The sequence below is a fragment of the Aspergillus pseudonomiae genome (genome assembly GCF_009193645.1).
Source record: "Aspergillus pseudonomiae strain CBS 119388 unplaced genomic scaffold BDV37scaffold_187, whole genome shotgun sequence".
NCBI lineage: Eukaryota > Fungi > Ascomycota > Eurotiomycetes > Eurotiales > Aspergillaceae > Aspergillus > Aspergillus pseudonomiae.
Window position 1 is genome coordinate 1 of NW_022476179.1, and position 24,744 is coordinate 24,744.

The 24,744-nt window shown below is 44.5% G+C and overlaps 8 protein-coding genes across 8 annotated transcripts; 4 read left to right on the plus strand and 4 right to left on the minus strand.

The window, feature by feature from the left end:
• Nucleotides 1–1,044: 1,044 nt before the first annotated feature.
• On the plus strand, nucleotides 1,045–1,865 carry BDV37DRAFT_292515 (GNAT family N-acetyltransferase; the record flags this gene model as incomplete). The annotated part of the gene is made up of 2 exons (XM_032089195.1): nucleotides 1,045–1,491; nucleotides 1,603–1,865. The coding sequence occupies exons 1-2, from the start codon at nucleotides 1,065–1,067 to the stop codon at nucleotides 1,863–1,865; spliced, it is 690 nt and encodes a 229-aa protein (XP_031934388.1). The 5' UTR covers nucleotides 1,045–1,064.
• Nucleotides 1,866–2,064: 199 nt separating this feature from the next.
• Nucleotides 2,065–3,965, minus strand: BDV37DRAFT_292519 (MFS transporter). The gene is made up of 4 exons (XM_032089196.1): nucleotides 3,764–3,965; nucleotides 3,483–3,724; nucleotides 3,125–3,414; nucleotides 2,065–3,069 (listed from the first exon to the last, which is right to left on the minus strand). The coding sequence occupies exons 1-4, from the start codon at nucleotides 3,855–3,857 to the stop codon at nucleotides 2,163–2,165; spliced, it is 1,533 nt and encodes a 510-aa protein (XP_031934389.1). The 5' UTR covers nucleotides 3,858–3,965; the 3' UTR covers nucleotides 2,065–2,162.
• A 1,266-nt stretch (nucleotides 3,966–5,231) lies between these two features.
• On the minus strand, nucleotides 5,232–7,303 carry BDV37DRAFT_289734 (major facilitator superfamily domain-containing protein; the record flags this gene model as incomplete). Its single annotated transcript, XM_032088537.1, has 7 exons — nucleotides 5,232–5,787; nucleotides 5,838–5,960; nucleotides 6,028–6,280; nucleotides 6,327–6,666; nucleotides 6,718–6,770; nucleotides 6,818–7,035; nucleotides 7,086–7,303. 7 exons carry the CDS (start codon nucleotides 7,301–7,303, stop codon nucleotides 5,232–5,234), a joined length of 1,761 nt encoding a protein of 586 aa, XP_031934390.1.
• Nucleotides 7,304–8,340: 1,037 nt separating this feature from the next.
• BDV37DRAFT_289735 (fungal specific transcription factor domain-containing protein) lies at nucleotides 8,341–9,852 on the plus strand (the record flags this gene model as incomplete). Its single annotated transcript, XM_032088538.1, has 1 exon — nucleotides 8,341–9,852. The coding sequence occupies one exon, from the start codon at nucleotides 8,341–8,343 to the stop codon at nucleotides 9,850–9,852; it is 1,512 nt and encodes a 503-aa protein (XP_031934391.1).
• A 377-nt stretch (nucleotides 9,853–10,229) lies between these two features.
• BDV37DRAFT_289736 (alpha/beta fold hydrolase) lies at nucleotides 10,230–11,069 on the minus strand (the record flags this gene model as incomplete). Its single annotated transcript, XM_032088539.1, has 1 exon — nucleotides 10,230–11,069. The coding sequence occupies one exon, from the start codon at nucleotides 11,067–11,069 to the stop codon at nucleotides 10,230–10,232; it is 840 nt and encodes a 279-aa protein (XP_031934392.1).
• Nucleotides 11,070–12,275: 1,206 nt separating this feature from the next.
• Nucleotides 12,276–13,979, plus strand: BDV37DRAFT_292526 (uncharacterized protein; the record flags this gene model as incomplete). Its single annotated transcript, XM_032089197.1, has 5 exons — nucleotides 12,276–12,456; nucleotides 12,521–12,865; nucleotides 12,921–13,278; nucleotides 13,347–13,663; nucleotides 13,957–13,979. The coding sequence occupies 5 exons, from the start codon at nucleotides 12,276–12,278 to the stop codon at nucleotides 13,977–13,979; spliced, it is 1,224 nt and encodes a 407-aa protein (XP_031934393.1).
• A 2,191-nt stretch (nucleotides 13,980–16,170) lies between these two features.
• On the minus strand, nucleotides 16,171–18,014 carry BDV37DRAFT_277198 (fungal specific transcription factor domain-containing protein; the record flags this gene model as incomplete). The annotated part of the gene is made up of 2 exons (XM_032085702.1): nucleotides 16,171–17,287; nucleotides 17,347–18,014. 2 exons carry the CDS (start codon nucleotides 18,012–18,014, stop codon nucleotides 16,171–16,173), a joined length of 1,785 nt encoding a protein of 594 aa, XP_031934394.1.
• A 1,101-nt stretch (nucleotides 18,015–19,115) lies between these two features.
• On the plus strand, nucleotides 19,116–20,616 carry BDV37DRAFT_289739 (MCT family MFS transporter; the record flags this gene model as incomplete). Its single annotated transcript, XM_032088540.1, has 4 exons — nucleotides 19,116–19,290; nucleotides 19,349–19,455; nucleotides 19,534–20,117; nucleotides 20,187–20,616. The coding sequence occupies 4 exons, from the start codon at nucleotides 19,116–19,118 to the stop codon at nucleotides 20,614–20,616; spliced, it is 1,296 nt and encodes a 431-aa protein (XP_031934395.1).
• Between the last annotated feature and the right edge of the window lie 4,128 nt (nucleotides 20,617–24,744).

Below are 24,744 nucleotides of genomic sequence, written 5' to 3' on the forward strand. Positions count from 1 at the left end.
TATAATATTGAGTTTTATAAACTATTTTATTTTTTTTATTTTATTTTATATTTCTATAATAAGCGGTAATAAATATCTATTTTTAATTATAATTTTATTTAATAATCGATAATTAATATATAATTATAGGTTTTTTTCTTTTTTAAATATAATAAATCTAAATTAAAAAAGAAAAGGATATACGAAAATATCTAATATCTATTATCTAAATAATAGATATTTTATTATAGTCTATATATTTAGAAAAATATTATTTCAAAGCTTCTACTAAATAGTAAACTTTTTAAAAAAATATTAATATTATATTAACTAAAACTAGCCCTATAATACTTAGTATAAATATATAATTAGTATTAATTAATTTATTATCCTATAGAATATAGCTATTAAACTAGCTCCAAAATATTTATTTAATAAAATATATTAAGACTTTGTATATCGCACTATATCATATATAAAAAGGATAAGCCCTATTTACGATAGGTTAGTAAAATAGATAAAAGAGATACTGGAGTTATAATACCCCAAGGCATAGAAAAAAAAGATGTGTCAGTTTATTTCCCCAACCCTATGCCAAGGAAATTGAAGGTGCCACCAAGCAGTGTGAAAGGCTGTGCTTCCCCTTGTTAACTTAAAAAAGCAGGAGCGATCAGGTGGTAGACATATCAACAACATCTTGAGCCCACCTTCACCCCTGGCGGCCATGGCCAATGGCGATGCGGAGGCTCTAATCCTACGAACCAGATTTGGACTCTGCCGTGCTATTTTGGATTTTGGTGTGGGCCCTGGAGACTCAGGCGCTTCACTACGGTACTGAGGATTTGAGTCTCGTGTGAAGTCGGAGTGGAGTCGTCGGAATAAAAATTTACCTCCGGATGTCACTGATCACAAGACAGCCAGGCACTGTCCAGGAGCATCGGCACAGTAAAGCTTATTCAAGCTAGCCGAAGTAAGGTTGAAAGATATTTAAGATGCCTCTATGGGGGAATTACATCCATTGCCGTGAAATCGTCTCGTGAATACAACTTCCTTAGCCATAAGTGCGTAGGAACTGCAGTCTCAAAATGAGCTTCGAGATCCGTTACGCCACAGAGTCCGATGCCCCCAGTCTGGCTGAGATCAATATCGCTAGCTTCTCTCACCAACCTTTGTGGAGCAACGTTTCCCCTTCGCTGGAAGCGTCTGTGGTGTTTCCGTACAAACTGGCACGGTGCCTGGAGAGAATCAGACATAGCGATGCCCACATACTGGTTGCAGTCGATGTCAGCCAGCCGTCAGAGAAAGTAGTGGGATACGCATCATGGTCTGTTCCGTCGGTCTTGCCCCTTCCACAATCTCATCGCCGACGGATTGAATTGGGTGAGGGTGGAACAGCAACTACTGAGAGTATTGAGCAGCTCAGGCCCGAGGGCATGCAGTGCGGGATTTATGAGAATATCATAAACATGCTAAAGGAGGAGATGGGTCGGTGTGCCGGACCAACAGATATAAGTAAGTAGCTTCGACACACACTTGTTTTCTTGAGATCGGACACGGAGATCCCACCACTTTTACGAGCTGGATGCTTTTGAATTTCACAATGCGTTGTTAATCCTGGTCTAGCATTGGATTATCTTGCCACCCTTCCTGAGTACCAGGGACAAGGAGTAGGATCATCTCTTTTGCGGTGGGGTATCAAATTGGTGCAAGAGCTGAAGCAACGGATTCTCCTCGTGGCTACTACAGATGGATACCCGCTCTATTCCAAGTTGGGATGGCGGGTTTTGAGGGAGATAGTCGTTGACTACAGAGAACTAGGTGGGCATGGCGAACAGATATTCACTTTGATGGTATGGGACTACTGCTGCGCGACGGAGCTGAGCTGAGCACCTGTGCGCCAATCGCAGACTAAGAAAATCCTTCCCTAGACTTCTGAACCCAGAGATTGTTCGTTTTACCATCGTTGGGGAGTACTACCTAAGTGAATGATTCCTTTTCGTTGTGCGCGGCGAGTATGTCAGAAGACACTAGCCAAATTGAAGGGGGCCCTATTAGGTAAATGGAATTTGATATATTGAAGTCCGTGTAATGTAAAGTATTCCTTTCACCGGAAGAGGTAGAAGGTAGATCAGTGTCTTGAGGCCTGAGTCGCAATTTTGGGCTCCAAAAAGCATATACATCCCTCACTGGCGTTCCTCGGCCATTGAGAATCGGCTCAAAGATCGGATTCGCTTCCCGTAAACAAAAAGCAGAGTCGGTATAGGAATCATTGCAACTGTCAAGAATCCTAGTAGACTCGTCGCCCAGGCGACCCCAAGTCTGTGGAACATCTGGGTGGCAAAAAGGGGGAATGCGCCACCAAAACTGCATCGAACGAGGGTGTTGGCAGCCATGGCCGAATTGGCGAAAGGTAGATACACATCAACCAGGTAGTTCAAGCCCTGCATGAAGACAACCAGTATGCCACAGCCGATCGGAACCCCAGCAATGGTCTGCGCGACCCACGAAACCTCCGGCTTGGACGTCCATGCGAACCAAAATAGACCAGCAGGAAGAAGGACTGCTGCAATCATCATTGGGGGTAAACGCTCTTCTGGGATGACATATCCATGCCGTTCCAACTGCCGGACGAATCGGGTTTTGGTGACCACGATGATCAGACCACCTCCGCAGAGGACACCGACCAAAATTGCCAGGAACGGAAGCGCTGCGACACCGAGTTGTGTCCAGCCGCGTACCTCGGTGAAGGCGACTGGGTAGGACTCAAAGAAGAGGTATAGGATACCATATATGAGTGAGATATAAATGGTCAGGCAATCGAGGATGGGCTCAAGGAAGAGCATCTTGAGCGGTCGGAAGAGATACCTGGTAATCATGTCAACCCAAGTCGGCTGGTGCGTGTCTAGCGGGGCGCGAAAAGCTGGATTTCCCGTCTGACGGCGTAGGCACGCCGCACGACGCTGTAGTAGAACCGGACTGTAGGTTTCCGGTACCAGAACGAACGACACAGCCCCGAAGAATGCAGCGCCTATCATAGTGATCCAGGCAGTCCAACGCCATCCCAGGTACGAGTCAACAATGAATCCCCCGCTGCGATATAAATCAGCGCCCAGACAGTCATCAGCGGGCCCACACAAATACTTACAGGATCGGGCCGAAAGTTGGACCGGCGAAACTTGCGATCGAGAAAAATGCAATGGCGACGCCTCGGGCGGTGGGATCCCAAATATCGACCATTGTACCCCCCACAATTGATAGGGGTGCGCAGCCAAAGAATCCAAGAAAAAAGCGACCGACAAGAATCGTCGCTACGTTTTTCCCAAGCGCCACCGGGAGCTGGAAGAGGATAAATGTACCATAGCCGACGAACAGTGGGCGCGTGCGTCCGAATAGCTCCGATGCAGGTCCCCATACGAGAGGACTTATCGCGAACCCCTAGCCAGAGTTAGTGGATCCAGATCCCAGTGCGCTTTGCCCTCCTAACGTCAATGGGGATGCTATACAAAGATTGGCAAGCTCGTGCCGAGAGTCATGACTTCCGCTCCCACATCAAACTCCTTTGCAGTGATCACCGTCACTTCACTGAAGACACTACTCGCAAACGTGACACACAATGTCATCAATGACAGGCTCGCCGAGATCAGGCATTTTCGTGCGAATGTGAAGTTCTGAGGGTTTTCAGGATCTTCCGGGCCGTTCCATTGCACCGCGATGAATTCACCGTCAATCCGGTTCTCCGACGGAGCTTTTGAGAGAATTACTCCATCTTGCTGGCTCGAACTACTCTCGGCTTGTGCCCGTTCGGAGTTCACAGGTCCATCTAGGCTGAGACAGCCCATTCCATTCTCCATATCAAGAAAATTTCTCGTAGGTGACATGGTAGGCGCCTGGATGTTGAGAGGTTGTAGGGAATTGACGATAAATACTGCACTTGTAGATATAGTTTAGTGGAGAGCGAATTTTATGCTTTGCGCGCAGACCAGCTCAGGATTAAATAGTGAAACGAGATATACAAAATTTTACTTCATCGGAGCTCTGCCGTAGTTCCGACATTATTAGGCCGAAACTTTGCGTTTCCAATCATACTTCTCTCACCAGTCGTCAAGCGAAGACCCTGGGCTCGGCCATTTCCTGGATAATAACTGACCCACTTATTGGTTTGCCGTTAACAATCACTACCTTAATCTCCGAGCTCGGCAGGGCTTGCGAAAGAGAAAGGTTCATCACTAGGACACTCGCCATTTTGGAAGCGATGTTCCGCTTGGTGAAATCCCAAAATTTCTCTGTGGGCAGGCTTAGAAACACACTGGAATTCAGTCGCATCTGCTTATTCGATTACTACTACCCAGATAATGCCTAAGCTCATCCTCAGGGCTCGTCTAAACCCGGCTAGATTGGCAGTTTACGTTACTGAGACCAGGATTTACTACCACAGACCGGATTAGTGTCCCTTTACACACATTTTGTAAGTGTTCAGATGTAATCCAGACGCTGCTGCTATTGGAGAAGACCGTACCTGGGTCTGCGACCCTTCTGGTCTCACAATTGTCATTTTTCAGCATTGCATATCTCAAGAATTGTTGTCTTCCCGCCGTGACGTGTACTCAAGGGATATCCATAACTAAACCAATACATAGCTGCAGGTTGACGCTGATGAATAAGACAGGAGAGTTCTATTGCCTATATATCTCAGTCAACAACCACATCAGAATGGCTCTTTGGCGCTACTATAGTCTTCAAGAAGCTGGCCAGGTAGGTGGTCCGATGGAGTTCCATTGCTCCCGGTCGAAGGGAAGCGACCTATGTCTAGATATCCAGGATAATCAGGCTATAAAGATTGATGAATACGACATAGCCAAGAATATATATAATCACCCTAGCCTGGAGTACTGTCGTCTCTGGAACTCTAATGACAGCCACACTGACTTAGAGAACCCCGATACTGGGCTTCGCTCAAAACCCGAGTCTCCTCCGTAACTTGACTTCACTGCTCGGGTGTACCTGTTTATAGTCATGAAACCAATTTTGTACGTACTGGGTTTTGGGAATTAAAACTTCAAGTGGAGTCACAAGCAAAGAGGAATGAGAGCTTCCCCTAAAATCATAACAAAACAAAATCTGCACCTCGCAGTTTCCCATCCGTAGTTGTTGTGTCATTGAACATCCTGCCAGAGCATAGCCGGTGGCTTGAAGTAGGAGTACGCCCAACTTCGGCCCCAGGCCTCGACACAGAAACCGAAAAATTGTTTACTTCAGTAGATGTTTCCCTTGGTCTGACTCATTCCTCTTACACTCACATTTTTCCACATTACAATGCCAACGACAATCAGAGGAACGAAACATATCCCGGCAGCCAAAAGCCAACGTTGAACCTCAGTATAGGCTTGAACTATCGCGATGCGGGTTGGACTCCCCCAAGGGTATTGAAGCTGCTCCACTAAGCTTCCGTAGATTATTGGCAAGTTTTTCTGGTCAGCTGCAGGTAAATATTCCCGAAGGTAGTGAGGCATGAGATTTGTCCAGATTGCAGTAGCCAATGTTGACCCAATGGCGGCGCCGAGGGAGGAAAACAACCCGATTAGGGCTGTGATCACTGCTAAGTTTTCATGACCAACAGAAGACTGTGCAGCCATGCGCTGGGTTGCTATGAGGGTGCTTCCCGCAACGCCGTTGAACACCTGGCACATGACGACATAGCCGATCGATGTTTGGGAAGTCCGGAAATGAATCAGCAGGCCAGTGCCCAGGAGCATGAACGGAACCCCACCCATACCAAGCCATTTGAACTGCCCAAACCGCTGGATCAGTCTATAAGAATTAGCAGAATGCTCAACCATCAGTCGATATGCAATACTAACAAGCCAATAACGACGGCCCAAAAGCAGGACACCAGCACATAGGCATCCGAAACGTAACCGGCATTTTGGATGCTCATTTGCTTGACGACTTGCAGATATGAGAGAAAATATGACGCCCAGCAACTGAGAGGGTGATGAGAATGGACCAAAACCTGTTTGGGGGAAATAGAGTGGCAGGAGGAAGGCGTACTAAAAGCTGATGAACTGAGCGCAAGCTACGATGCACGCCCCTATAATGCTTTGATCAACCAGGTGGTTGAATGGGAGAAGCGACGTGGGAGCAACCCATTTTTCCCACACCGCAAAGCCCACAAGCGCCACTACCCCAATAACCAGCATTGCGATAATGTATCCGGTGCTCCAGCCGTCTGGTGCCCTCGCGGCCAGGTTGAGTGGAAGAAGAAGGAGGACAAAGCCCGCGATTAAGAGAGTCATTCCCACAACTGTGATAAAGTCAGAAAGACCAACTGCAAGGGAAGTAATGCTAACTGTCTAAGGATTTGCAATGATTCCAGAATGCCAAGAGGCGGCCATGATCCGAGCACAAGGTCTCGCCTGTATTGGACCTTGACCGACGCTGATAATACAGGAAGAGTATGATTATGGGTGCGGCAAAAAAGGGTGTTGTGATGGTGAACACCCCAAAAGCCCACCTGAAATTGGTGTGCTCTAAAAATAACTGGGCAACTCGAGGGCCCGCGAAGGCAGTCGCGAGGTATGGCGTTTGCGAAATCCCCAGAATCACCGAACGGTTGACCAGAGAAGTTGTGTCGGCAATGAAGACGTTGATGATGTAGTCTAGGCCATTGTAGCCAACCCAGTAGAGCACCTGAATGAGATATTAGGGCTGATCATGGCTAACGTGGAAAAGACGGAGTACTTGTGCGGCGGCGAAGGTTTGGACATTCTGGCAAGCTGCCATCATAATCAATCCTGCATATTGTTAGGCAAAGCCAATGCTTCAGGCCCGATGATAATACCGGATGTGCATAGAACTGTCATCAAGAAAAAACCTTCCGTTCGACCCCAAAGATCGAGTATCTTGGCAACCGGGAGGTTTGAAACGCCACCAATGACACCCGATATCATTTGGGTCGTTGCGGTGAGCGAATGTAATTGAAACGATGAGGTGACGTAGGGGGCAAGGGACGTTGTGACCTCTTGCTGAAGAGAAACTTCGAAGAGGAACAGATAGAAGCTGTCAGAATTAGTGCGCATCCTTTGCAGAGAGAATGGTAGAAGCTATACAGCAGAAACATTGCTATCAGTGCTTTCCTTGGCCACGAGGATGTCACGTCCTCGACATTACGAACGCCTCTTTGGATATGCTCCGTCGCATTTCGAGAAGCCGAAGCAGGCGAGATCAGATCTTCAGCAGCCCTCCTTGTAGCGGAAACGGAAGATGTAGCCGCACCCTTGTCATTTCTATCGGCTCGACAGCCCACATCGTTGTTTGAAGAGTCCATGGTGCAGTCGCTCGGAACCCGTAGTGACAACGGCAGGGATGGATTTGAATATCGTGGGAGAAATATCAATGTGATCGCCGGCCAGAGACAATCAGTCGTCTTATAAACCCACCGAAAGTGATTTTAGCGCTGTTTGTGGAGAAAGGATTCATCGTGTTTGGGCGCACAATCGGTTTGTCTCGTTGCCGGGCTTGTACCGGAGATCAATCTGATAAGATAACTGCGCAGGCAGGTCGGTGTGGCGGTCGGAAATCTTATTCTTCCCCGAAATGACCCATAATGATAGTGTACACCACCAATCATATCTGGATAACGAACAGCCGTTGCCGATGAGTGGGGAGGTTCACTTTTGGAGATCCTTCTTACGTAAAGCACAGCACGTCGGATAATCGGTTCATTTTCACGCCTCCCAAGTCTCGCATCATCTTTTTTACCTAGCCACTTCACCAATGCCACGACAACGAATGACAAGTGCCTGCCAGGAATGTTGCATATCCAAAGTAAGATGTGACACTACGAAGCCAAAGTGTCTGAGGTGTCTGCAAAAGGGGCTTCACTGTGTTTACAGGAAAACTCGATCGCGACGGGAGGACTTTGGCCAGCCGAATTTCACTACCGCCAGAGATGTGCCAGCACACCGAAGACAAAGAGCTATCCATCAGCGCTCGTCGATTCCATTTCAGTTATGTCCACATGGCGGTGGTCATGGGAACGATACTGATTTCGATCACTGTAAAGTAAAGACGCTGATCGGAACTGCATCCGCTGAACTTGTTGACTAACATTGAGGCTGGATCCCCGTCAGCAGATCGATACAAGCAAAACCAACTCCTGCACTCGCTGTCGACTGTTGAAAGTGAAGTGTGACCGAGGAACACCCTGCACACGGTGTCTGAAGGCGGGAAAGGAGAGGGATTGCACATATCCCGCGGCCTCGTCCAGACAGACAACCCAGATCGACAATACGTCCACACGTCACTTGCCATTCTGGAAGCAAAACTTCCATTTGGACAATCATTGGAGCACCGTCCTTGAAAATGTATTTCATATACACCACGTTCACCCGTCTACCTTCTAATAAGAGCATACAGATTGAACAGCTCTTGAGTCACCACCACGAAAGTGGCAACCATTCGAGTAACGAGCAGCAGAAACATGAGCAGGCAGACCCTGAAGGTACGACTTTCTTCGCCGAGATTGACAACCTTTATCGAAGCTCGCGAAGGACCCTACTTTCACATGTCCCTCCTCGCTACATGGCAGAGACTTTTATCAAGTGTTACTTCGACGCCATTGAGCCGGCTCATCAGGTCTTACAATCGGGTTCTTTTCTTGACGAGGTGTCGTCTTTCTGGTCAAGGCCAGGTGCGGCTGATGATTCATGGTTGGCCAAATTCTTTGCGACCCTAGCTCTCGGAAGCCTCCTCCATTGTTCTTGCCAATCGACGGAAACGTCAGCTGAGCAACTTCCGAACACACTCTATGGGGTTGCGCACTCATGTCTAAGACGTACCCCGTACATGGCTCAGCCTAATAGGGATAATATCAGGACTTTGTGCTTGCTCGTTATCTTCAGACAACTCACCAGCCTATTCTGTGTTGAGTCTGACGGCCTTTGGCCAGTTACTGGGTTGATCGTTCGCTTAGCTATCTCATTGGGAGTCCATAAATCGGATCCAAAAAACGGCAGCATGGGGCAAGCCATTCCTACGGCCGACAAAAAACTCTGGCATGCAGTTCTATTTCTTGATCTACGACAGAGCCTTGCGTCTGGGCGCCCAGTCATGACCCCCTATTCGATGTATTGCCATGCGGAAATCACAGACACCGCCAACAGAGACCCACAAGAAAAAGAGCAGACCACCGCATCTAGTGACTGCAACGGATCCCACGATTTTGGGGACATCGGTTTTGGTCATCTTACTCTAATATACGAAGTCCTCGAGTTGTCCTCTCGCGCTCATTCAATTCCCTATGACTTGGTTATCGCATATGATGGACGACTGCGTCAGCTCTTGGGCCATTACCATCGCAGGGTCATGGCGAGCGTGCCGCGACCGCATCAATCGGACAATACAATTTCGCGGCAGCATTTCGAGTGGCCCATGATCAATATTTTTTTACGTCGGGTGCTCTTGGCGTTGCATAACCCTTTCTGCCACCGAGAAAGAGCATATGCAGTGTACCCAACCTCGTATTGGTCAACACTCGAGTGCTGTTTGTCCTTGCTCTCGGAGCAGAATAACCTATGCCAAGGCGGCCTCGAATTGTGTGGGGTGTCCACATTCTTTTACGCAAGACTCTTTCGGCAAGAGTTCTACCTTGCTGCGGTCACAATCTCATTGCGCATACTAGAAGGAGAATCGCCCATAGAGCCATCGAATCATTGCAATTGTAGCAAACGCGCTCGACAAACAATCTGCGATACCCTAATTGCCTGCCGGGACATCTGGAGGGCGCAAAAAGACATCTCGACCTGTCATCGTAAATGCTTTGAGTCCCTCGATTCTGTGCTTCAGGTCATAGAGATTAGAGATGATCTAGCTTAGTACCTTGAGACTTTCTCGAGGCAGGAGGTCTCCTGTTTTTCTTTTGAATGCTACCGAGTAGGATTTAGTTGACAAGCTATGAGGACCTGCCTAATCTGCCGTAATTTTCCATTGATATGCACCGGAAATATTGGTATGCCTGTGTTGCAGAAACTGTTCTTGTTAATGTATGGATAGATTGAGCGTTATGTGACATTTGATCTTTGGATGTTTCTCCGCCTAGAGCTGAAAAATCGAGATCCTTCGTAAGTGAGGAATTTTGGGAGGAAGGTTAGATGATGCTGAGATTCGAACAGTGATCAGGCATTCTATGGTCCCCCTCCATGCTCCACGGGTTATAATGTTTTGGAGGATCTTCCATGATAGAACCATCCGGCTCATTCTCCCAATCTAGCTTCACCTAGAGCCGCAGCACACATCACTCGCGCAAACTCTTCAGGATGTGTCACATAGCCACCGTGCGAGCCAGGAAACTCCAAGATCTTCTTCCTAAACCTTTTGGCAAGCACGCGGTTCACGGGCAGGTAACACGACGTCTCACTAGACTCACGCCCACCAGCCAACACCAGTTTGTCCGCCCTCTGACCCAAAACCTCCATATTCGGAACCGCACAAGGATATTGGCGGAGCTCACGCTCGTACCAGTACATGGCGTTTCCCCCAACGAAATCTCCTTCGCGAGCATCAAACACTTTCGCCACTCCTGCAGCTTCCTCAACCCCACTCGCAATCCCTTCCGCAAATAGACGGGCCGATAAGAGTACACCAGAGCTCACATATTTGTCGTAGCATTTGAGGAAAAAATCCCGCCACCAAGCACCCTCGGGATGGAATTGGATCAGAGGAGCTTCGTGGGCAAATACACGTTCCACAACCCCGGGGTATTGAATAAGAAGCTCAATCGCGACAATTGCTCCAGAGCTATTACCCAGCACAAATGCTGGTTTCTTAGAGACATGTTGGATAAGTTGCTTCGCGTCGTCCACGTCTGTAGACAGCCGGTTGGCGTAATCCTGGGCGGCGGTTAGGTAGCTGCGAGAAAAGCCACGACGGTCGTAGGAGACAACCATGAAGTAGGTACTCAGTTGCTTAGCCACATCTTCGAACACTGTATGTTCGCCAGTAGCACCGGGTATGAGCAAGAGGGTTGGGCCGGAACCTTGCACAATGTAGTGAATGATAGCCCCGGGCACGTCCAGGTGAAGAGAGGTAGCCATTGTCGAATGAATTGTAGCTTGGGAAACATGAGCAGAAAGAGAGCTATAGATGTTGAGGTATGGGGAGATCCTACTGAGTTTTTAAATCTTATCCATTGCGCATTTTTGATGTTTGTCTTGGAATGCTCGTCAGATCGGAGCAGAAGTGCGGATTAATCAGTTGGCTCCGTCCGAGATCCACTCACCTGTCACACGCAGCGATTTAGTTACCTATAGTATACAGTAGGTCGTGGGGTAGATGTTTTGAGCGTCAGGTATCCGACACCGTGTTTGCGGTCCATTCTCAGACTGGTTTCCACCATGACCAATTCTCATGCGCGACCAACTCGGGTGTTGAGTTTCCTTAGCTTATGAGCAACCCTAACCAAGCTACTGCTCTCACAAAGGTGAGCTGCGCTTTTAACATGGCGATTGAGCCATCCCAATATAGCGACGCGTTTTTCTCTGTCCCACTGTAAGTCATCATGTCAATCATATATTCATCGAAAGATCGCTCTCTCAGGAAAATCATTTAGGCCATTAAACCATTCCAGTACAATTCAACAGACTAACTTTCAACCGTCGATATTATATGGGGCACACGCAATAGCGCCATTTCTACCAGCACTTGAAAGAGACCCAAAGCCATAAAAGGAACCTAGCATTGAATGCTGGCATAGTAAATAGAGGCACAGGAAGTAGAAAGAGGGGTTGTCCTTTCCTCGTCGAAGCATAGACTAAAACAACAGGATCTCCACGATGTTGACAGTCAATATTAGCATGCAGGAGCAGATATGTGACATTGTGCATCGCACATTCGGAGATAATTAACCCACGCACGCTGCTACCGTGGTGGGTAATGAATTTTACGGTAGTATACAAGACTTAGAAACAAGGTAATCCAACGGCCCTTGAAGCGATGACAATCCTATTCAGCATTATCTCAAGACCAGTGGAGCATTCACCCGTGAGTAGGAACAACGTGTGTAGCTTCGAACTCGGGGCCATGAGCACAGCAGATCGTACCTATTCGGCAACCCGCGGTCGGTAGAACTTGACGGAAATCTTATCTCCTGACCGAGATCCACTCAGACTCTGAGCAGTCAGCCACAGAACATCCGTCCATACCATTCAGCAAGAAGCCTGTCAGCAACCGATATAAACTGGCATGGGCGCTGAGCATTGTGTCTCAGCCTTGATCGAGCAATAGATCTGTGAAGCACCATAATGACTCCATCTCGCATTGTAGTGATCGGTGGCTCTTACGGCGGCCTAGCAACCATTCAAAACATTATTGGGCTGCTGCAAGGAAGAGGACTGCTTCCGTCTCCGATCCAGCAGAAGATACCGGAAATTTTACCTCTCCTGAGGCCACGCATCACACTTTTAGATAAACGGGATGGGTTTTGTACGTTATACAATAGCGATTCACTGCAGTTCAGAAGAAATGCTGACATGGGCTGGATCTACAGTTCATACGATGGGTGCTCCACTGGCCTTGACGGACCAGACCTATGCCACAAAAGCTTGGACATTGTATAGAGACTGCAATTTTCAGCAGTCAGGAGTTCAGTTTATCCACGCTCGAGTGTTGTCCGTCAACCCGGACGAAAAGGTTGTGAAGTACCAGGACTTGGACATGCGATCGGATACCCCCAGAGAAATCTGCTATGATTTCCTGGTGACAGCTACTGGTACCTACAGACCTTCTCCGGTGGTTCCAGATCAGTACACAAAACAGAAGTATTTAGTGAGAAATGGCGAACATTTCAGGGATCTTCATGCAGTGGACGCACCGGTCATAGTTGTCGGAGGAGGTGAGCAGTGAAGGCGAGCATCCTTTATGTTTAATTACTCACCCCAGGACTACAGGAGCCGTCGGCGTTGAGACGGCTGCCGAGATGGCCCGTGCTTACCCTTCGAAGCGGGTTATACTTGTTCATTCCCGGCAGGAGCTCTTGTCGTCGGAGCCGTTACCCGCCGAGTACAAGAATCGTGTCAAATTTTTGTTGCAGCAAGCTAACATAGATTTATACATGGGGCGGCGATTCATCGACCAGACTCGAGTATCCACTGACAATGGCAAGTGTTCTGTGCGAGTGACCTTATCGTCGGGCGAAGTCATACAAGGCAGTACAACCATATTTTGCTTCGGCAGAGAAACCCCAAATACAGAGTTTCTCCCACTGGATTTTGTGAATGATGAGGGTTTTGTGGTGATCAACCCAGAGTAAGTGTACTTCTCCTATTGTGGTTTTATCTACCTGTTCGCCGCTCATATGAATTACCAAACTGCAGTCTTTCTTTTGCTGGACCGGGCCCGAACGCCCCCGACCACTTTGCGGTTGGAGATGCTGCTTTGTGGAATGGCATTAAAAGTGTCGGTGGCGCATTATTCATGGGACAGTGTGCGGCAATCAATATTGTCGGCCGCATCGGTGCACGAAATGCGCACGATAGGGCATATCAACTCAAACCGGTAGAAATCCCATCTTTTCCGCTACTCATGTATCTCGCCGTTGGAAAAAGTGCCGTGTCGCTAGAGCCGGATGGGTCGGTCCGGAGTGGTTGCGATATCCACGACATGTTTTTCGGTGAGGACTTGGGGCTACAGAGTAAGCAGATTTCAGCTACCCATGTTCATATTAATAACCTCAATTAACACCACGGAGGGATTCTTGGGCTTTTGAGGCTATCGGAGTCGGCGGGAGAGGACTAGTTAGCTCGATATAACGTGCGAGTGGATGAGTGCCGCGCTTCCACCTGATTTTAATACCCTGACAGTATAACTTATATCCTATACTTGCTAAGGAAGGTTTGACTTTCGTCTTCAATACGATCAACTTCTTCGCGAGAACTTTCCCAGAATCATTTCCGACCACGTGGCTTTCCCGTTAATATACTCTAGCCTTGGAATACATCAATCAATGAACGAAGTTTGGCTTTTGGGGGAAGTTCAACATGCCGCCAGCATACCATATTACTCTACACATATACTCCTTCTCATCCTAATATTCCCAGGTGCTTCGTACCCCTGAGCGTCTGGTGAAGTAATCTAAGTTAAGTGTAAAAGTCCTCACTGCCAGCTTCCGATCGTAGACTTCTCTATAAATTTGCACAGCGACTTTCTATATGTTACAAGAACGCTTTCACACCTAGAGCCAATTGGCACCTGTCTTAAATGGTAAGCTAAATATTCTATACCTTACATTATAGTATTAACCCCTACCCCCCTGGTAAGGGCCACTTAACTAGTAACCCCCTAGCATTTGGCATAAGTATGACTGAGCGGACTGGTCTTCATCACCTTTTTAGGGCCGAGTATGGGCTTCGGTATGGATTGCATGGTATAGTAATACTTTAATGACTGACCTCTAATGGTACCGTCCAGTTCCAGACCGCTTTGCGCTAGGAGCCGACTAACGACTGCGGAATGCCCATTATTGATTGCCCACCAGATAGGAGTTTTCCCTTCCACATCTTTGGCATTGATATTGATATCAGCTTGATCAAGTAATATATTAAGCATTGGGAGGTAACCGTCATAAGGTCCCAGTCATCGTGCCTAGGCCAATTAACCTGGTAGACCTTGCAATTGGAAGTTCTGCAGTCCAATGTTTGATCATTCACTGCGGTACCTGACGCCCTACTTCGAGGACTCAAAGACAAGTTTGTGTCATAACAATCGCTGGTCTTAAGCAACGATGCGATCTTCATGATAAGGCTCGGTATATAGGAGTATAGGAGGCATGGATCTCTCGTCTCCTGATCGAAGCTGCTTATTAAACTTGGTAGCCTGTCTAGTCTGAATCACGTGTAATTCAAGCGGTACTAGATCAGTGAAGGCTCTACTTCTCGTTATTAGCAGACGCAGATATTCTTACTGTCTATTATAGATAGTGGCGAAATATATATGCCAAGATATTGGATTATTTTACAAGGAGGGGTGTAAGGCTAATAGAATTGTATAGATTCCGTACTAGGTAGATTACTTAGCACCACAAAAAGAAAATTGTACTAGAAGTGTGAGTGTTTATATAGAATTATATCTGTTTATAATATACTAGCGCTAGTCGCGCGAGCGCCAAGATTGCGTACTAGATCACACTCTTTAGATATATCCACCCGTACTGACCGCATATAAGCCACACGCCAGGGGATTAGTAGTGGGGTGGGTAACCACCAGCGAATCCCCCTTGTTGTATGTTTTTGGTTTCCCTTTTTCACACAGGGCGAATCAATCGGCATAAAGGACATTATTGATCAATGCACCCAGAATAGATATGACGAGGCGTAAAAACACCCTCAAATCATACTATGCTGAACACACTTTGCAGGACCCTTCAAAGCTGTAACATTGGCATTGGTATTGGCCCTGTTGTTACATCTGTAAAGTTAGAGATTGTATAAAAATATACTCTGTACACACTGAATGAATGCCCTTATGCCCAGTTGCTGCAAAAACCTACTTTCGCGGCACAAACAAAGCACTGCTATATACGGTTGCACAGCAGGGAAACTGTGCCAGGTGCATTCCACTGCTCAGGCAGCTAGGAGCACACATATCAATCACAATCACAGTTTTTGACAATATGGTATACGGGGTTGACCGAACATAGTTGTAGCAACAGCCATTCAAAATATGCATAGTTCTCCAGAAGCTGTGATATTTGCCTTTGCGGCGTTGGGACATACAGCCACTGCGATTGAGCCCAGCTGTTTCCAAAGTACCCCACAGTCGTATGCACACACGTCACAGAAGTTATATAAATCAGAAGCCGATATCACTATCTCCTTGTCAGGCGGAAGCAGTCAAATTAAGCATAACAATGTTACTGAAAATGCTAATACTAGAATATAATTGATTCCATCAGTGGCCGCAAAAATGAGACAAAGGAAAGATCACCAGGCGTACATGACTTAGATTAAGTTGTATACTTATCCTATCAGGTATATACTGCATCAAGCAGCAGCTCAACCACTATCAAATCAGTGGCAGCATTGGATAGAGCCAAAGGCCCACACCCCCCTTGGACTTTTATCAAGCAAGCCTCATGTGACACCCTATGTAACATTACTTATTTTATCTTGACTAGAGCATCCATTCCCTGTCCTGGGAGCATTAAGACCACGTCCAGTCAAATGTCTCTTCCCATGTAAACCCTGGCGAATTAGGGAAACTGTTCAGCAGTTCTGTCCATAGCTCGGTGATATCCTGGCCCGCAGGATTGTTGGCCGGATGCTCATGAGCACACGGAAAGTTATCCGCTGAGGTAAAAGACATGTGGGCATACTCCTCTGGGTCATCTGCTTTCCCAGTGGGCACTGTTTGACTTCCTGGAATTTCGGTTTCTTCAGATGAGAATGGTTGTGTCGGAAGGCCGGCACTATCATATGGCGTTGAAGGCGACGTTGGACCAGGATGGTTACCATTCACATCCACAAATTCTCGCGGTAAGGATAGACGTGGCTTCTGAATGATACCTATTAATTGATCGAGCGCTCGGATCATGTTTTTCGTAGGCTCCCCCAAGGATCTCTGCTTTCCTCTCAGCATTTCGCATTCGCGAATCAAGTTCTTCCTTCTGTCCCGTGCACGAAGCTCATCTTTATCCCGCATAATATCAATGGTCAAGAGAAGCAGGGCACCAAACGAGTGTTGGTCAATACTGTGTGAATGGAAGGAAGGGCAAAGATCTTCCGGTTCGACTGTATGACGAATATTCAATAACTTCTCGGCGCAGCATATTCCAAGATTGACCAAATCAGAGCAAGATGGATGGCTCCCTCCTCGAATAAGAAGTGGCCTTAGCAAACGGCCAAGTCGTGAGTATAGTCCAAACAATAATACATGCCTTTGCCGGATAATATAGGGGTGGTGGGCAGCCAAGACTGCTGTTTTATTTCTGTTTTCTTCATCCATCTGGAAGAACCATGGCAGGTTTCCCTCAAATGCGTTAAACCATCCAACAATCTGGCGGATCTGCTCGTGATCTGGCATATCTGTTCTTTGGTGGATGCTTTGCATAGAATCTACCATATCTCGACATACCTCAGCAAGCTTAATACGTTGGATGAAGAATGACATTGATGTTGGCTGGTCCTCGGGTAGCGAATTTGGGGATGGTCCGTCGGCACGGATATCGGCATCGTCTATGTTAAGGGGATATTTGACCGCCATAAGCTTCGAGTTGATGCTATATATTCCCTCCTGGCTTCCTGGGACACTGGCAACAAGCCTCGAGGCGCATCATTAGCATTGCCCTGTGTGCAATTGAGATGAAAGGATCGAACAAACCAGTCAGTAGACGCAAGATGCCACCAGAGACGGCGCTTGAGTTCTGTTACAATGACGTCGTCATCTTCTGTTGGATGATGCGCGTCGAGGCGATGGATCTTCATTTGAATTGCCTTCGAATGTGCGATACCTCTTAGGGTATGGAACATAGATGATTGGCCTTCCGTGTCCCATATTAAATACGTCATGATCAATATTGTCTGCAGAGATACTAGTGACGACGAGCGTATTGCATCTGGCTGCAATAGTGCAAATATGACTGCCTCCTTCCATGTATTGTGCCACTTCGACGCATCCTTCAGTTGGTTAGATATTGAGTGGGAGTGTGAATGGCAGACATAAAAGGCGCTGGATGCGAAGATGGAAAGGAACAGGATAATCGTTTCATGTAACCCCATCATCGATCCCGATAGTTCATTGTAAGTGGCCTCCAGGTGAGTGCGCGTGGAAGGAACATGAATCTCGCGGTGCAGACAGTCCGCAGTCTGAACATAATGTTCAAAAAGTAGCCGAGCAAGATGAATATCAGGCAGAAGACTTTGCAGGTTTCTCCACTTGACATTGTTCGGTACATCGGTAGCTGGTGGGTCATGATGCTGGAGTGTTTTGGGAGATGCCTCTCCAGAAGCTTTTCTGTCATTCAATAGAATAAATTTGGGATCGCTCATGGATATACCCCTTGCTGGTTGCTGTCGTCCAAAGCTCGGCTCGGTAGCAGAGCGTGGATTAGAAGCAATGGCCTCAAGATTGTCCCATGTCTTGGGACTGTCTGCTCCATGATGACTTTCTGCTAGCATACAAGATGGGGGAGTAAATTGGGGTGTTCTTTGGAACTCCTGTCCTAGCGCGGAGGTGGAAAGGAGAGCGCTTTCTACTCTCTTAAGGCGGTTGTTGATTTCCCGAACATTTCTTTATCAATCGTCTTAGCAATGGCATAATAAAGCGTTAGGGTCTCGCACCGTTCCAGGGATACAAGTTTGTCATCTGGGATAAGACTATGGTGTTGCTTCTCAGATGGGTCCTTGCTCGAACCTAAGGAGGACTGTACAGGTTTAATCACTTCCGAAGGGCGTTAATCCTCTTGCGTCAGGCAAAATCACTTAAATTAGACACAGACTTGGAGAAGAGATATCTTACCTGACACATATTCGCATTCAAAGCCTCTGGAAGTACAGTTATAGCACGGCCGTTTCTTGTCGCATCGAACCTTTTTCAGACGGCAGAACTCACAGGACACGGGCTGCTGCCAAGCACTGCGCTTGGGAGCTGGTCCGGCTTCTGCAGTTGAACGCTTCATCACGTTCAGGGGGTTTTGAGTGTCCAGTTCCAAGCTCTGTTGTACGATGTAAGATTGGCTTGAAGTCTCTACGGTCTCACTGTCTTGGTGTCTCGCGCCGTGATTGGCCCACTCGGACCTCCGCGGGGCTCCGCGGGGCTCCACCCCGTCCTCACGCCCTACCAGCCGCTTTGCTTAGAGGCATAAACAGCTAAATTATGAGTCAATGGAATCGGCTTTGGCACACCAAGTTAGATGGATGTGTCGTAGACTGCTTTGTTTCTCTGTGTATATAAAAGTGCTACTTTAACCTAGTCTTTCCTCGATCACTAGACTTGAGAGGCTTCAATTAACACCTCGTTTTACAAGCTTGAATTTCCATTGAACTGTTGTACCCTATTTCCTTTTTGATGAACCCCCAGTGCTACTTCTGAGCTCACTTTGAAAGAGTTACTTTGTCTATTCCCTCTCTTAGTGTTCGCCAACTGCGAGGATGGACGACACACATCACTCAACCGGTGCAAGTCAGAATGAGGGAGAGAAACGACCGACTTTTGAATCAGCTAAAGTAAACGAACCTCAGGAATTTCCTGACGGGGGCTTACGGGCTTGGCTAGTGGTTTTGGGGGCCTTCTTCGGCCTTCTTATTAGTTTTGGCTGGACGAATTGTATGAACCAAAGCAAGTCCCCGGGGGAGAGAGAGAAGATTGACCCTTCATCACACAGGTGTCGGCGTGTTTCAAGCCTATTATGAGACTCATCAGTTACAGTCAAAATCCCCAAGTATAGTGTCGTGGATCCCTGCAACATCAATGTTCATGATTTTTATTACTGTGAGTGAGAGGCTAACAGATAAGATCAAACACCGAATCCTTAGACTTCTCAGATGACACTAACACTCCCAAATGTAGGGACCTGTGGTTGGAAGGCTGTATGACAATTTTGGGCCGCGTTATCTCCTCTTGATAGGGGCCTTCCTGCATGTGTTCGGTCTCATGATGACTTCCATCGCATCCCAGTACTACCAGTTTATCCTTGCCCAAGCTATTTGCAGTCCCATTGGCGCAGGCATGGTCATGTATCCTTGCTTCAGCTGTGTCACAACATGGTTCATGAAGAAGCGTGCCTTGGTCATGGGTATAGTTGCCAGCGGATCGAGCCTCGGTGGAGTGGTTCTACCTATCCTAGTAGATCGCTTGATGCCTCAGATAGGTTTCGCGTGGACTATGCGAACATGTGCATTTCTAATGTTGGCACTATTAATCGTGACAAATTTCACTGTGAGGCCAAGGCTACCTTCGCAACCAAAAAGCATCGGTATAATAGCATTTATCCGGCCTTTCAAAGATCTTCCATTTCTTTTAACGGCCCTTGCCAGTTTCTTCTATTCGATGGGGATGTTCATCCCGATCACATTCATGGTGACCTACGGCAAATATAGGGGAATGTCAGTTGAACTTGCCGGGTATTTAGTACCGATTTTCAATGCGGCGAGGTAAGTACATACCACACAGTATTTCCATCAGCCTCATGGAAAAGAAACTGGTTAACCAGGCAATGATAGTGGGATCGGACGTATTCTTCCTGGATATGCAGCGGATAGACTAGGCAACTATAATGTCTCTCTTTGTGCAGCATGTTTTTCGAGTATATTCGCTCTGGCTCTGTGGCTTCCCGGACAAGATCAAGCGACGGCAATTGCATTTGCTGCTCTCTTCGGTCTAAGCTCTGGCACCTACACAGCGATTAGCCCGGCTCTGGTAGCACAAATTTCCGATATACGGGAGATTGGCACCCGGTCGGGTACGATGTATGCTTGCATGTCCGTGGCAGCATTGACAGGGAGCCCTATTGGCGGCGCTCTCATCTCGGCTGCAGGGGGGAGTTACTGGAAACTACAGGTTTTCACGGGGATAATGTTGGCAATGGGGACCATCTTCTACATTATAGCCAGGATGCATTTGGCCAAAGGCAAGCTGTGGATAAAGGTATAGTTTTTGGGTCTGGATATACACAACTGTTGCCAAGTGTCCTAATATCAATACTATAATTGGAGATCTTTAGGATGAATGATACTAGTCTTGTTCATATATCATAGATTAGATCTAAATAATGGTTTTAGCCCACTTGTAATATTGAAATGTGCATATGGTTTGTCGAAACTTGAGACAACGAAAATATCAAGATCTATATTTACTCTCAACCAGAGAGCTCTTCATTCCTAGGTTCCGTTCTTCATTTGGGCGAGTCGTTATGTGGATGGCCCTTGCATTGCGCGAGCTGTGTGCTAGTATTACAGTTCCCTCACCAAAATCTAGAACGGCCGATGTCGAAAAATCCGCCGCAGATATCAATATTGTCGTCAATCTAGTAAAAGTGATCCTCGGCCCGTTCCTTTCAGGCGTAACTACCTATAGTGGCCCCAACGAGATTGTGAATTGCGAGACATTCACCATGCCGAAAATCACCCATCACCGTACATATGCACTTTTCATTTGACATTCCGCTCTAACGTCTTTCTCCAGACACCTCTCCGGTGGGCAATGAGGGAGCTGGTGCTTCGACTCACGCTGGATCTGAAGAGATACGGAGAACTGCTATATATTCTCTAGCTCAAGGTCGATTCGGTTTGGGGGTTAAACTGTTTGTATACAGTTATTGGACCTGAACAGTGATAAAGAAAATAGAGTCACCAGCTTAGTCGATTCGCTACTTCTTTCTTATCCAAACCTCCTGATCGGTGCTGTCTATAGATTTATCCTTAGCTTAGGGGTTACGCAGTTATATTTCCCACAGTTTCAATTTATAGTTGCTATAGTCTGCTTGTCTAGAGAAGATATCAAAGGACCAGCCGTATTTGGAATATATTAATCCTGTACTGAGAGTAATGCTAGTTCTTCAATGTTAAAGAGATTATTTTATGAAAGTGGAAATAATAAATAAGGATATTACTAGAAAAGATTAATTAAAGCTAAAAATTATATCTCTGAATTATTTATATAGTTAATAGTATAAATCTTGTTTTTATATTTAACAATAAATACTTGCTTTTTTAAGTTCCCTGGTAGATTAATATCTATTTTAATTGGAGGGCCGATGTTTATCTTAGAAAGATTAAATATTTTGCAATTTAGGGCAATCGGAGAGTAGTTATTATTTAATTGAAGATCGGGAAATTCAGAAACAAGGCCTACCCGGTGCCAGGCTGTCTGAGACCGTTGAATAAAAGGATTCATTGCGGGTCTAGTAATAGGAGGCTCTTTTATTATATTGATGATATTGGGAAGCGTAAGCCTAGTAGATTGTTATCGGAAAAGATAAGTATATACGTGATGCGTTATACCCTGCATAACGTCGCGTACCATTGCGAAATGGCATGGCTGATAAGCTTTTAGGCACGCATTATCGGGGCTATAATTTTAACCGGCTTATATCTGCTGCTATTGCCTCAGTTTAGACAAGAGGACAACCTGGATTAGCGAGCAACTCCATCCGTTAACCAATCACAGAGATCATAGATAGATAAGACTAAAAATAGAATCCACCAGAGCATGTCATAAGATAAACTCCAGGTACCTAGACATCGCATGCACAATTGACCTTCTAGTTAAATTAACATTAAACAGCTGTGAAACATTTTTATGCACCATGTGCATGCAGGGTTTTAATGACCGATATTTCTGTACGGATGAAACGTTCCCATCGGGGAAATTGAGACAGAAACATGACATACTCTGTTTTGAAATAGAATCATCAGGGATAATAGTCCGTATTATATTCCGCATTCTTCTTCGGAATATAGTCCTAATACTACCATTATTCAGAACACTTTCCCCTGCATTGTCATCCAAGGAATATATATTATACGGCCTGTTACAAGAATAAGTTGTAACGGAGCTATACTACGATCACAGCTGCGGTATACGCTAAAGAACAGCTGCTTTCCATGGGAGCACCAGCTATAGTGGCGTATTTGAGTAAATCATAGAACTAAAGGCTACCTACAGTGCATAGCATCTATCTTTCCTACTCCTTAAGATAACTTTAAGTTTTAGGATATAACTACTAATAGAGATATTAATTTAAAGTATAGTAACCAACATCGAGTCACCGCTATATAATTCTCCTAAATATAAACAGCTTACGAGGTATATCATACTTATAAATATAACCATTGATAATAATTACATACAATCTCCCCTCTTTCTACAAAATCTCTAACTTAGATAAAGAATCGCTATTCACTAAAATTAAATCTATATAGTATCCTAGTATTATCTTATTTAAATTATTTTATTATCTCTTCTCCTTAAGTAATTATAGTAATAATACTTTCTATCAAAGTATAATTAAATAAGTCTATAAGATATCTTAGATCCTTGATATATATCCCGTAAAAAGTCTAGGTAAAACTATAGTTATTGCCAAATATAATATAAATTCCTTATTTACATATCTCTTATATTACCTTACAAATAGTATCTATTTTATATTTAAAACTTTTCTTAGCTATATCCTTGATAGTTAAATTCTATAGAATTGCTTCACCGGTATATATTATATAAAAAAAGTTTAGAGCTAGAATAATTTTTTTATTTTTTTTTTTTACTTTAGTATATCTATTTTCTTTTAATTAATAAAGCTAGTATAATAAATAATATCTATTCTAGTTTAAAAGATAAATTTAATAGATTAAGGACTTCTAATATATATATAGATATATTTTCCTTAGTTATATATTTTATTTACTGCGATTATTATCTTTTCTAGAGTAAAATACATTTCTATGTTTAGTATTATTAAATAGATATTATTATTACTTATATTTAATTTAATATTATTTATCTTAAATATAATAAATTTCTAAATTTGCTTATATATTTTATATAGTGAGATTGCAAGTAGCGGTGTGCTATGAGAGGTAGAGAGTTGCCGACCTTCTGTAGGTCTGGGGGGTAGCTACGGTCTTTATATACTCGTTGGGGGGTTCGGTGAGGTAGCTCCCTGGTGGAGCTACGGGGCCTTCCTATAAGTCATAGCGTTTCTCCTTAGCGGTGCGTTGTAGTCACGATCACAATAGTTTATTTATATTACGCGAGATACTAAATATAATTGCTTTCTCGGTAATTATAATTTTACATATATTTACTAAAGTATATAAACCTAGAATTATATTAGATTTAATAGTATCTTTAATTGCGATATCAAGTCGAGATTAAATTAATACTATGTTGAAATATATTATATAGTTATAGTCGAGGTAAGTTTTCACCGATTAAATAATTAATAGAATATATTCTTTAAATAGTATATTTATAAAACTAGCGAAAGTAGATAAGTTATTAAAACTAAGGTAGATATAGATATCTATTAAATTAAATATTAGTATTTTCTTATCTTTATCGTCGATTAATAATACGCTACGGATAACATAATCCACAGGTAAGCGGCTATCCCAGGCGAGCGGCCACGTTAACCAATTTCAACTATACTTAAAGAATTTATATATTTTAACCACTAACTATACTACCAAAAGTAGCTAAAAAGCTAAAAAAATTCTATTAAATAAGAAAATAGAATTCTACTAGTAATTTTAACTATTAAAAAATAAGAAATTTGTACTATAGCTAAAGTAATATATATTTATAATATTTTATATAATATCTTTTGAAGACGTTTAAATAACTATACTTTTTAAGCTAAAACGCGTGCCAATAGCTATAAATTAATTTAAAATAAAAAGAATTTATTAATATACTAGATTCTATTATTAAATTAATATAGAGTATTTTCTTAATCTATTTATATATAAGAAATAGCTAATATCTTACTTTTAAAATATAGTTTTACTAATACTTCTACTACTGTTAATAAAAACTAAATATATATTTTTATTAAACGCTGTAAAAAATTAAAAACTTAATTTTCTTACCGCTATAACTATCAACGCGCTAAATATAAAAATTCTAAACTTTTATATAAATAATTTAAATGTGTATAAATTACTATAATATAATATAGTATTTAACTAGATAATATTTATAATTTTAATAAAATTGGCTTTATAATAAGTTTAATATCTATTGCTAAAGTAATTATTTAAATTAAATTAATTAATAGAT